Below are 13,668 nucleotides of genomic sequence, written 5' to 3'. Positions count from 1 at the left end.
TGTATTTTTAAAAATGCTTCAGTGACACTCCCTCCCCCTTTACTTTCTTTTCTTTTCTTCCTTTGGCATTACTATCATTCATTCTTCCCCCTTTTCTCTTTCCCATAGCCTCCCAAAATAAAAACAAAAGAATTTAAAAACTCCTTTGTGACAAGTGACCCACACAAAACCATCCACGCTGTCTTTGATCTCTGTTTTCTTAATTGTCAGTGCAGCATCTTTTATTAACAGATTCAGAATATTGGCTTAGTATATCATCTTTGTTTCTTTATAACTTCAAGTGGCCTTTTGACAAACATTTTGCAAACATTGTAACAGTATGCGAGTTATCAGGGAGACATAAGGGAGACAGTGCTGGACTTGGATTTGAGATATGTCAGCATAAATCCTCTCTAATTTTTTAGTTATATAGTCATGGACAAGTCACTTATAATTTCAGAGCCTCAATTTTGTATCTGTAAAATCTAGATAATGCACTTTGAGGATTGTTGTGAAGAAAGAACTCTGTGAACTGTATCTTAACTGTTTATATAATAGTGTGTTATTATTTACTTCTAAGCTCTTTTTTCTAACAGTTTTTGCCATTCTCCCCTAAGGGTTGATTTAATTTGGACAGTCTTTTCAGATTCTTGATAGTATTTTACCACCTCTTGATCCTCTGCAACAGATAATGGCAAAGAGTTATAATCATCTTTTGGGGTGGGGATTGCAAGTGCTTACCTGTCCAGCAATGCATAATGACCACTGAAATTATATTGTTTTTGAATATGTGATAAAAACTAATTCTGTCATGTATGTAGGTGAGTATTGATGGTAAATGGGTGGGTATCTAGACTCTCCCCTTGTTAGCTTTCAATGGACCAGATCAGCTTTTCACTCACCCACACTCCAGGGAAGATCTATGAGGGAATAAACTCAAAAAGGTTCCCAACTGGCAAAGCTATAGTGGGGATGTTGAAGGAAGGTGTTGGGGTTCAGTTGTGACCCTAATGAGTTAGATTCCACCCTCAGAGCCAGCACTATGGAGACAAGCCTCCCAACTCCTCAGTTCTAGTAGCTTTACCCTTCAAGATGGTGTTTGATATTTGTCTTCCCCTCAACCACAAGATCAGTCTTCTTCCCCTCAAAGTGACAGCCCCAAACTACCACTAATAAACTAATAAAGATTTATTATAAGGATCAGGGAATTCAGGATAACAGGGTACGGGATGTTTGAGGATTTTTGAGTAAGGAGGGTACAGGGATAATTTCTCTATCAACTATGAACCTCAAGAGAGCAGTTCAGATTTCTTCTGTAGATTTGACTCAGAAACTGACTCTCCCTCCTCTCACAATATCCTATCCTTAACACTATCTAACAAATGGGGGAATAACTGCAAGGAAGGGGTATAAGAGGGATCAAGGAAGGGTCCCCCAAATGCCCTCTCCCTCTGTAGTCCAGATTTCCCCTGAATTTTGGGTTTCATAAGAGCTAAATTCCTGTTCAGAACTTGTCAGCCACCCACAACCATCCACCCCAAAGCCCACCTGAGACTTGAATATCCTCTCAGGAGTCTTTGGCAGTTGGCCGTTGGCTGCTGGCAGTTTAGAATCTTCAGAATTTTCACCAAACTACCTCCTTCACTGGCCCCTCCCAAACAAAATCTCCTGAGGCCAGCTTCAACTCCAATTGCCTGCTCTCCTTTGCAAAATTTGGTCCACACTGTTGCAGTCAACACCTTTATTTATCTCATCAAGGAAAACCTACCAGCCATCTTTTTATTTAGCTGCAATTTCCCTTTGTCTTCAGGTTTCATTTATAGTGAGAACTTCAAGATAGACTTAAAAATTCTTCATATGATACCCTATGGCTGCAAGTCATAAAATGCCACAGTCTATGAAGAATAAGTTTCAGGGGTCATCCAAAAGTCAATGGAGGGCATGAATAGCCTGTAGGATATTACTAATGTGCCAAGGAGGCAGCAGAAAGAGAGATGGAAGACTGTTAAAGGAGGTAGACCAGGCATGTACTAAGAGCAGAGGCTAACATAGCCTGCATACTAGGAATGCTCCTGGCACTTTGGTAGTGCCTTCTAGAGAGTTTATATGGGTACCTGAATAAAAGTTGCACGGGATAAGAAATAAACCCTAAGCTACTGAGGCACTAGTGATACAAAGAAAGGAACTTGTATTCTAATGGGAGAGAATATGCATAGATTCAGGTATATACAAAATACATGTAGAGCAGGTAAAGGGTAACCTTGGAAAGGAAGGCATTATCCATTGGACAGTGGGGTTGACCAGGAAAGGCCTCCTGCAGAAGATCTTTGAAGTAACCTAGAGGCAGAAGTGAGGAGGGAGTGCATTGTGTAGGGATGGGGGGGCAGCCAGTAGAAAGTGGGGAGAATGGGATATGAGAGTGTGTGTGGGCAACAGCAAGAAGGACAGTTTGACTGGATTGTACAGTGTAGGGAGGGGATAAGGCTGGAAAGGTAGGATGTGGCTAAGTTGTGTTGAACTTTAAATGCCAAACAGAAGAGTTTGTATTTTATTCTAGAAGATAGAGTTTATTAAGTAGGAGCTGACATGATCAGGCTTGTACTTTAGGAAAATCACTTTGGTTGCTGAGTGGCAGATGAAGTGGAGTGGGGAGAATCTTGAGCAATAGAGACCAATCAGGAGGCTATTGTAAGAGTTTGAGTAAGAGATGATGAGAACCTGAAATTAGGTGGTGAATTGGTGATAATTTGTCCTTTGTATGTTACCAACACTGATGAGATCACAGATTCCTTTAAGTCTTGTTTTGTGTAGTACCTTGGCAGCACACTGATTTTTGAGGTAGTATAGCATAAGGGATAGAGTGCTGGATACAGTTAGGAAGATCTGAGTTGAAGTGTTTCCTGACCCTGGATGCAATATCTGCTCTTTGCCTTCCAATTCCAGGACTTCTGGCTTTTCTGGTACTACTACTTTTCTTGTATGATTTTCTGAAAAATGGCTTTAGGGTCTTTTTCTCCTCATGTTTTTGTAGCAGGCCAGTGATTTTTAGGTTGTCTCCAAGTTCCTCATTCAAGGACAGTTGCTTGGTTTTTTTTAGAAGCTCAGTTTTCTTCCTTATAACTTTAAAAAATTTTCTTTTTTATTATGAATTTAGTTGTCAACTGTATATGAACATGTTCATAGATAAAAAGTTCAAGATAAAAAGAGGATAGTATGTGAAAATGAATTTTTAACATGCTTTTCAAAATTTTGTTTTAATGGGCAGCTGGGTAGCTCAGTGGATTGAGTCAGGCCTAGAGATGGGAGGTCCTAGGTTCAAATCCGGCCTCAGACACTTCCCAGCTGTGTGACCCTGGGCAAGTCACTTAGCCCCCATTGCCTATCCTTACCACTCTTCCACCTAGGAGCCAATACACAGAAGTTAAGGGTTTAAGAAAAAAATATATTTATTTTTTGTTTTAAAAGCAGCATGCTGTAATGGATAGCCATGAAGACCTGGGTTCAAGTCTTGCCTCTGTTATATGTTAGCTATATGACACTGGGGCAACTAACGACTTCTCAGTAGTGAGTGGGATGTGAGCCCACCGACTCAGAATGAAAAAAAAAACAAACCAAGACTCAGATTACAAAGCAGCAAGCTGGTTTTATTTTACTTTTGGACGAGGGCCTCTGCAACCATGATATAACTCAGTTGGAAGGCACCTGCTGAACTTGAGGCAGGTATTTAAGTATAGTTTCAGGGGTGAGATTTTCCTCGTACATAGAAGTGGCTTACAATCTAACATCCAATTTTGACGCTCTTCTGTGCACACCTCTTAAAACCCAATCAGCCTTGTACACACCTCAAGCCAAGTTGTAGGGGGCTAGGGGGAACATGCAATTAAGGGGGGCGGGGGAGGTTGTTTTTGACCTAGTACTTCCTCACCTGTTCTATATAGCAGGTGTGCAGAAAAGAGAAAGGGGGGGGAAGGGAGGGGGAATAATTAGGGAGATTGTTCTAACCTCTTCTAGCTGGTAAACCCAGCATGGGTCCCCTTCAGTAGCTTAGGCGAAGGTGCCAAAGTGCATTTGGAGGGAATTTCTTCTTCTGGGAGTTCTCTATGCCAGTGAAATCACAAGTCTGATTCCTGACCTTGACATATCAGTTTCAACTTTTGGTGGGAACCAAATTGCCCTGTTTGTGATTTGTTGTCAAGGGGTCCCAAAGGGGTAAGAAGAATGAGGTGTGGTAGGAAGGATGAGGTGAAACACCTGTGCGGGATCAGGAGGGCTAGAGATGCTGATAGCAACCAAAAACACTTTATTAAAAGTTACATCTACTTTTATAGAGGGAGAAAGCAAGCTGGGGTTTTTGCACATGTTTCCACTTATATAATGAAGGTAAATTTTAAAAAAAATGATAAAGTGGTACTATGTAATCTAGTTTACCATATCAAATCTACATAGTGATTTCTATAGATCATAAATCAACATGTAACAACCTAGCTTAGATTCCCAAGGAAATACATACATGAGTGATTTTGCAGGGTGGTGGGGGGTTGCTTGAGGCAGTGGGCCTTGGGGTGAAAAGTTGAGATATGTGACAGACTTCAGCTGCTTTATGGCTCAGGGTTGTCCTTAATAGGGTGTCAGGTATTTTGCCTTCCATGTCTTCATATCTTTGCTCATTGGAGTCTTGAGCTTTGTCTTCTACAATTTGTTTCTGAATCTTCTTTGTCTTTTGTGTATTTTAAATATTTTCTTGATGTTCCTTTTTTTGTCTCTTTCACTGTTCATTAAATTTTCCTTCATTCTTTATAGAAACCCTTCATCATAACAAAGTAGAATTAAGTACCACAAATCATCATATTGGCCATTTCTGAAAATGTACATCTCATTCTGTACCTCGGCTCCATCATCTCTGTGTGAAGAGACAAGTCTCTTGGATCTTCCTTTCATTTTCTTATTCAATTTCCTTATCATTCTGGGCATTCTTGTGGTAATTCCATTCTCATTTCTGGGGAGTCAGTTGTCATTATTTGCAAGATTATTTCCTTCTGGAGACTTCTTCAATTCCTTTTATCCATAGTATTTTTTCATTGTATCAGGAGCTCCTTTCTGTTTTCTTCATTTGTTTGGCACTTCTCTGTCCCAGTCAGCTTTCCCTTGTGACAAAGAGAACAGTTAAGCACAACTGCATACACAGTGACCCCCATCTAACAGTACATGCAACCTTTTGCATCCCTACTTCCAAAGGGAGGGACATTCTTTTATCTCTTAAAAAGTATCATATTTGAAATGACAGTTATGTAGTATTCAACTTCATTTAAGATTTTACTTACATTTATTACCATTATATACTGTTTTCCTGGATCTGCTTGTCCTTATGCATTATTCATACATGTCTTCACATGTTTCTCTGAATTCTTCATAGCCATCATTTCTTATGTTGCAATAATATCCAATTACATGAATCTACCACAGTTTTGTTGAGCCATTCCATATTAGTGGTTAGATTGCTTTTTCTAGAAAGTTGGCATGAAGGGGGAAGAGAGAAAAGGTACTGAGAAGGGAATATGAATGAGGAAAGGTTTATCTGTTTTTTAATGATAGGAGAGACCTGAGCATATCTGCAGGCAGAGGAAAAAGCCAGTATCAAAATTAAAAAGGAGGCAGCAAGGTGATACAGTGGATAGAGCACTGGGTCTGGAGTTAGGAAAATCCAAGTTCAAATCTGTCCTCAGTTATTGTCTGATTTCACATCCAACCTCAGATACTAGCTGTGTGACCCCAGGCAAGACACGTAATCTCTGTGTGCCTTAATCCACTGGAGAAGGAAATGGCAAATCACTCCAGAATCTACCAAGAAAACCCTGGACACTGGTTCATGGAAAGTCGGACATGACTAAACCATAAACAACAACTGTAGCTAAGAGAGAATGAAGATAATTGATGGTTTAGACTAGATATTCTCTAAGTTCTCTGCAACTTTCATTATCTATATAATTTTGCAGTGAGATACTATTCTGGAGAAGATGAGAGAAATTTGGACCAAAATCACAGAGGAATGGATTAGTCTTGGTACAGAGAACGGCCACCTCATTCTCAGACCATAGAGGAGAAGGAGAGAATGAGTCAAGACAGGGAGGAGTTTTGGGGTGTTTTTTTCATTTGTTTTTTGGTGTGGAGAAAGATAAATTAGGTCATCTGAGAGTAGTACAGGGGAGTAGAGTTAGAAGAGGAAGGTTTGGAGTAACTGCTAGGAGAAGTATATAAAAGCATAGAATTGTGCCATAAAAGCCTGGTTAAAGTTAACTCAGAATCAGTCTATTTACCTTTGAATTTCTTTCAATGCCTCGCATAGTGCTTCACACAGAGGAGCCACCCAATAAGTGTTTGAATAAATTAAACATTATAAATGCAGTTAGGTTCCTAGTCCAGACCCCCAAAGCTTTGTTCACTCATAATCTAGTTATGTATTTTATGTTATGTAAAAACTACTAGTTAGGTAATAAAAAAAATTAGAAAACAATACATATAATTAAAACTGAATAAATATTTCTTAAAACTTCTCTAACATGTTCATAGTAATAGAAAGAATACTAGACTTTTAGAAGATAAGAGGAAAAGTATGAACTGGAGACGAGCTTTACAGGGGCCTTGAGGTCATCTGTCTCAAACACTTCATTTTTTTATAAGTAAAGAAACTGAGGCAAAGAGATTAAATGACTTGCTAAAGATTATGAAGGTGTTAAGTTGCAGAGCTTGTATCTAAACTCAAGTCCTGTTGATGCCTAATTTAACATTCTGTCAGTTATACCACGATGCCTCTCAAAGTGACTGGGTTTCTAGTTCTGACTAAGTCTTTGTCCCAGGCCTGCCACTAACCAGCTCTGTAATCTTGGACAAACAAATGTGGCCCTCATTATCTTTATCTATAAAGTGAGAGAGTTTCAGTCAATGATTTCTAGTTCTAACATCTCTCTCTTTTTTCTAAATCAGTTTTGGCTAGAGAAAGATAAGGATGCAACTAGAAATTTCGAGGGAGACTATAGGGAATGTGGGGGAACTTTCAAGAATTTTTTTAGATATACTGTTCTTTTTTATGTTTAATTTCATTTCAAAACTTATGTCTCTCTTTGGTAATTCGTAAGCAAGACTCTTAAACTTAGTAATCACAGAGTAATTTCACTTGGAAGGAGACAAAAATGAAATAAAAGTGGGAAGGAAGGAGAAAGAACCCCCTCCCCTCCACCCCAAGTTCTTTGGATAATTATAGAACAAAAAAAGGAAGCAAAAAGAATATTAAAAAGTATGCAACTGTGAGGAGATGACCCTCCTGAGTCAAAGATGGAGGAAAAAGGAAGAACAAAAACTTTGTGCTAGCAATAACACATTGAGGTAATAGGGCAAGTATTATTAGCCTCATTTTAGAGAAAAGGAAATTGAACCTAAGTAAGTAATGTTCATTGACTTGCCCATGCTCACCTCTCTAATAAATAGTGAAGTTGGGACTCAATCAAATAAGGATTTTTTTTTTAAAATATGGGAAAATATCTTCTTCTTTGGAGACTGAAGAGAGAAAACCAATTGATAGCCAGAGATTGAAGGTGCTGGTGCTAGAGGGCAAATAGGAATAAAGTCATAGAAAGTAGATGAGGATGATATTCAGGGAGCAAGTGAAACAGTTTTAGGTAGGATATGAGAAAAAGAAAAGAGCCCCTTTGAACATGTACCATAAAAAGATCAATGTTGGGAAAACAGATACTCCAACTGTAGCTGATGGTAGAGTACTGACCAAAAAACTAACAATTTCTGAGCCCATTTTAGCAGGAAAAAAACCCATGTGAAATAAAAAAAGTGTGAAATGACTGAGACCATAATTCTAATGTTTAATTTAAAACCTGCCTTTCTTTTCTGCTTTTTTAATAGCTGCTACTGGAGGTCTTTTCAGATTTTACTTGGGTCTGAGTAGTATGCTGACTGGTGGTTTGTTTGGAGCCATTCTGGGGTAAGATTTACATGGTTTATGTCCAAATTAGCATAATTTTAGTTAATGTGTCAAATTATGATATATTCCCCAAAATAAAAATTAAATCCTTAGAGCATTAGAAGATCATGACTCTTATAGGGATAGATTCACTTTAAAACTATGATTAGGCACAAAATGATAATACTAATTCAATCTATTTTTTCACCTCCGCTTTTTCACTTAACAGATTTCAGTAGAAGTGATTCATATTTAGAGGTAGTTAGGTGGCTCAGTGGATAGAGAGAGCCAGGTCTAGAAATGGGAAATCCTAGGTTTAGATTTGACTCAAGATACTTGCTAGGGGTATGGCAAGTCCTTAATGTCATTTGTCTAGCCCTTACCACACTCTTCTGCTTTGGAACCAATACTTGTTATTGATTCTAAGATATAAAGTATGGGTTTAAAAAAAAAGCAATTTATATTTAAATACCACTGACTATTGAAACAAATTGAAACAGAGTTTGAACTAAATGGTTTTTAGTTGGGGATAGAAAAAGAAATAACATCCTTTAAATTAATTTTTCTTTTATTTTTGAAGAATTATAGCTGCCGCATTAGTAGGATAAAGTTTGTTCAAATGTGTGACAAAAATATTTTTAATAGAATGTGTAATAATTGTCAGAGATGGAAGTTATTTTCTGTTAGATTCAGAAAAAAATACTTCCTTCTTCAAGCAAACTTTAGTTAAATTTACTTCTTCAAATATATAACTATTGTCTGTTAGGTAAAATAAAACCACATAGACATAAACAAGTACCAGTTTGAATTGGAGCAACTCAGCTATTTGCATAAATGTGAAAGAACACTAAAGAAAATCTGGACTGCAAAATCACAATCTGCTTTCACTGTGGTCAGATGGGAATAGTGCTGGATTTGGAATCAGAATAGAACCTGGATTTAGTGCCAGTATGTCTGAAAATTGTCTCATCTTTAAAATAAGAGGGTTGTTTGAGATAACCTGTAAAGCCCCTTTCAATTCTAAGTCAATATTTTATTACCAAAGTGATAGACCTTGTGAAACCCAACAAATTAAAATTTCTATGAACATCACACTCTAATTATATAGATTCAAGGGATCCCCAGAATCCAAAATAAAAATTTTTTTTACTTTCTTAGTAACAGCTCTAAGACAGAATGGCAAGGGGTAGACAAATAGGATTAAATAAATTGCCCAGGGTCACACAGCTAGGAACTATCTAAGGCTGGATTTGGACCCAGGTCCTCCTGACCCCAGGCCTCCAGGCTCCATTGAGCCACTTAGCTGCCCCTCTTAATGAAGTTTTAAGATTTAGTGACTTAAAACTATGCTAAGCCTTTTGGAATATCCTAGATTTTGAGAATACTTTGAAAATCCAAGTAATGCCTGCCACATGGCGTTATATCCTTGGTCATTTATAGATTCAAAAAATTATTCTGTTTAGAATTGTCTAAGGCAGTGATGGCAAACCTATGGAATGGGTGACAAAGATGATAGGCAGAGAACTTTCTGTGGGTACATGGCCACCCTCGCTCCCCACCTCCCATCCCTAGATAAGGCGGAAGAGTTGGAAGGAAGAACACTCGGGCCACTCCCCCCTTTCCACCATGCTTGAAGATATTTTTTCATATCACCCATCCCTCTGTCCAATAGCCCAATGTGAGCACTTTCTCCCTTCCCTGTGTGGGGGTAAGGAAGTTGTGGGGTGTGCCTCGTACTTGGTGGGGGGAGGCACAACACTCAGTCTAGGGGGAGGTATGGGGACAGGATCAAGCAGTTTGTCTCTAAAAGGTGCCCTATCTCTCGTCTAAGACCTTAGTGTTAGCTCATCCAGCCTATGAAACAGTACCCTCCAAAAATATTTTCTGTAGCATCCTTGATAGGTGATTATCCAAGCTCCTTTTGAATACTTTATACACATTTATAATTGGTTGTTTACTATGTATAAGAAAAGACTTATGAGCACAGAAAATAGAGAAAGGAAAAATAAACCAAATAAACCATAGCCCCTGCTCTTGAGACGCATCTGGTTTATCTAGACATAACAGAACCAGTCATTGCAAGGTAGTGTTTGACTAAAGTGCTTGATGTGGCTCAGTGTACTAGTCCAGTTTTACATTTGATGAGACATTTAACTACCTTCAACCTAAGGCTGTTCATCAGTTTTCCTCAAGAAATACATATTTTTATGAATTATTCTGGTTTATTTTTCTCCTGTGAGAATGAATCTTAAAGCTTGCTTCTGGGTGTAATGTCTTTGTCTTTTACCTGTCAGGGAATTCCCTGACTTTATTTCCATTCTATAGGAAGCTATTTCATTAGTTTTTCCTTTTTTGATTGTGATCTCTTTTGGGTGGAGCTAAGATGGTAGCTTAGTAGCAGCGAAAAGCTGAAAACCAATTTGAGAATCCTTCCAAACCAATCTTTAAAAAGCACCTCAAAAATACGAGAGTCAAAAACGAACAACAAGACAGAATGAAGGGGCTCGCCTGCTGAATACAACTTGAAAAGGAAGCAGAGAGTCCATTTTCATGGGTTAAGGGGGAACCAGAACCAGAACCAAAATGGTACACAAAAACACAGGATTTCTGACTGATATTCCCCCCCCACCCTCCCCAGAGCCTGCCACTAACCTGCTGAGCCAGGTACTGAGACCAGGCATAGACCAACTTCTAGGATCCCAGGACCTTGTTTACACCAGCATGACAGCACCCCACACCCATCCCTTGAAGTTCCAGGCCCTGGCACCAGCCTACATTAAGTTCCATTTGGCCCTTTCAAGCTGGTGCTATCATGAAGCCCTTAGTCCAAGGGCAAAATAACTTAGCAGTGCTGAGTCCTGCAAGCCATTAACAGGAGACAGAATCAGCAGCTTTCAGAACTCCCAGGCAAAAAAGGCTAGGAAAATAAAGCAAAAAGCAAAAGAAATGCCTAATCATAGAAAATTTCTTTGGAGACAAAAAGCAAGGCACAGAGTCAATAGGGGATAGTGAGAGCCAAGCAATCACATGAAAAACTTCAAAGAAAAATGGGAATTGGTCTCAGGTGCTGGAAGAACCCAAAAAGGACTTAAAAATTCAAATAAGACAGATTGAAGAAAACTGGGGAAAAGAAATGAAAGTAATATCAAAAAAATAATAGCTTAAAAAGCAAATTGGTCAACTGGAAAAAGAGGCACAAAAATCCAGTGAAGAAAAGAATGCTATGAAAAGTAGAATGGACCAAAATGAAAAGGAGGATCAAAAGATCATGGAAGAAATTCATTCTTTAAAAATTGTAATTGGGGCAAATAGAAGCTAATGACTTCATAAGACGTCAGGAAACAATAAAACAAAATCAAATGAATGGGGAAAAAAAGAAGAAAATATGAGGTATATCTCATTGAAAAAAACAACTGAACTGAAAAATAGATCCAAGAGAGACAATTTAGGAATTATTGGACTACCTGAAAGCCATGATAATATGCCATGATAACATATTACAGGAAGTTATCTAAGAAAACTGCCCTGATATTCTTTAACAAGAGGGTAGAATAGAAATTGGAAGAATCCACAGATCACCTCCTGCAATATATCCCCAAATGACAACTTCCAGTAATGTTATAGCCAAATTCAAGAGCTCCCAAGCCAAGGAGAAAGTACTACAAAAAGCCAGAAAGAAACAATTCAAATATCATGGAGCCCCAATCAGGATTACACGGGATTTGGCAACATCCACATGAAAGGACTGGAAGGCTTGGAATATGATATTCCAGAAGGGAAGGGAACTACATTTACAAACAAGAATCAACCACACATCAAAACTGACTATATTTTTTCAGGGGAAAGTATGGCCATTTAATAAAACAGAAGAGGGAACAGCTGGGTAACTCGGTGGATTGAGACTCAGGCCTAGAGATGGGAGGTCCTAGGTTCAAATCTGGCCTCAGACACTTCCCAGCTGTGTGACCCTTGGCAAGTCACTTGACCCCCATTGCCTACCCTTACCACTCTTCTGCCTAGGTGCCAATACACAGAAGTTAAGGGTCTTAAAAAAATAAAATAAAATAGAAGATTTCCAAGTATTTTTTGAAGAAAAGACCAGACTTAAACAGCAAATTTGATGCCCAAATACAAGATTCAAGAAAAGCATAAAAAGGTGAATAAGAAAGAGAAAAAATTTTAGGGCCTCAATAAGGTTGAATTGAATTGTTTATATTCCTATATGGAAAGATATTTGTTACACTAAAAATTTTTATCTTTATTGTATTAGTTAGAAATATACCTAGACGGAGGGTGTGGTAGTGAGTTGTTTAGGATGATATGCAAAAAAAAAAAATTTAGGAGTTAAAAAGGATTGCTTTAAGACGAATGGGAAGAGAGAGGTAAAATGGCTTAAATTATATCACATAAAGAGGCACAGGGGGAGGAGTGGCAATCTACTACAGTGGAGGGCAAGATGAGGGTGGTGATGAGTAATGCTTAAACCTTACTCTCATTGGGATTGGCTCAGAGAGGGAAGAATAGTCAGATTCATTAAGGTATAGAATCCCATCTTACCCCCAATAGAGAAGTAGAAGGGGAATAAGAAAGGAGATGGTGGGGAGGGGAGTAATATAAGGGAGGGAAAAGTTGGGGAGTGGTGATTAAAAGACCCTACAGAGAAGTAGGAGGGGAATGAGAAGGGTGGTGCTGGGAAGGGGAGTAATATAAGGGGAGGGGGAATGATGAGAATGATTAAAAGCAAAATAGTGGTATGGAGGGAAAGAATGAAAAAAGACAAAGGGCAGGATTTACAGAGGAAGACAAGGTGGAGGGAGATATACAGATGGTAATCATAACTGTGAATGTAAATGGGATGAATTTATCCATAAAATGGAAGCAGGTCACAGAGTAGATTAAAAACCAGAATCATACCATATGTTGTTTACAAGAAACACATTTGAGTTAGGTAGACACACACAGAGTAAAGGTAAGAGGCAGGAGCAGAGTCTATTGGGCTTCAACAGATTAAAAAAAATAGCAGGAGTAGCAGTCATGATCTCAGACAAAACTAAAGCAAAAATAGACCTGATTAAAAGAGATAAGGAAGGTAATTACATCTTGATAAAAGGTAGTATAGGCAATTAAGTAATATTAGTACTTAACATATGTACCAAATTGTATAGCATCCAGATTTTTAAAGGAGAAACTAAAGAAGCTTGAAGAAATAGACAGTAAAACTATAATATTAGGGGACATCAACCTTCCCTATTAGAACTAGATAAATCTAACCAAAAAATAAAAGAATACAGGAAGTTAATGAAATTTTAGAAAAGTTAGATTTAATAGATGTTTGGAGAAAATTCATTAGGGATAAAAAAGGAATATACTGTCTTTCCAGCAGCACATGGTACATATAAAAAAATTGTGTATTAGGGCATAAAAACTTCACAACCAAGTGCAGAAAAGCAGAAACAATGATTGCAACTTTTTGAGATCACAATGCAGTAAAAATTATAATCAATAATAGTTCACAGAAAGGCAAATTAAAAATTAATTGGAAACTAATCAAATTCTTCAAAATGGGTGGATCAAAGAGCAAATCATAGAAGATAATCACTGATTTCATTGAAGAGAATGACAATGAGGAGACAGCATATAAAAAATTTTGGAATATAGCCAAAGCCATACTCAGGGGAAAATTTATATCCCTGAATTCTTATATCATTAAAATAGAGAAA

General features: G+C 38.0%; 1 protein-coding gene across 1 annotated transcript in view; it reads left to right on the top strand.

Annotated features, from left to right (window-relative positions):
- TIMMDC1 (translocase of inner mitochondrial membrane domain containing 1) overlaps positions 1 to 13,668 on the top strand; it is a 33,754-nt gene that overhangs the window by 12,803 nt on the left and 7,283 nt on the right. The window contains exon 6 of the mRNA XM_044666757.1: positions 7,891 to 7,969. Coding sequence (XP_044522692.1) covers positions 7,891 to 7,969 — 79 coding nt within the window. The remainder of the gene's footprint in view (positions 1 to 7,890; positions 7,970 to 13,668) is intronic.

This window comes from Gracilinanus agilis, chromosome 3, assembly GCF_016433145.1.
Source record: "Gracilinanus agilis isolate LMUSP501 chromosome 3, AgileGrace, whole genome shotgun sequence".
NCBI classification, from domain to species: Eukaryota; Metazoa; Chordata; class Mammalia; order Didelphimorphia; family Didelphidae; genus Gracilinanus; species Gracilinanus agilis.
Note: the sequence above shows the minus strand (reverse complement) of the source record. Positions and strands in the feature narration are given on the sequence as shown.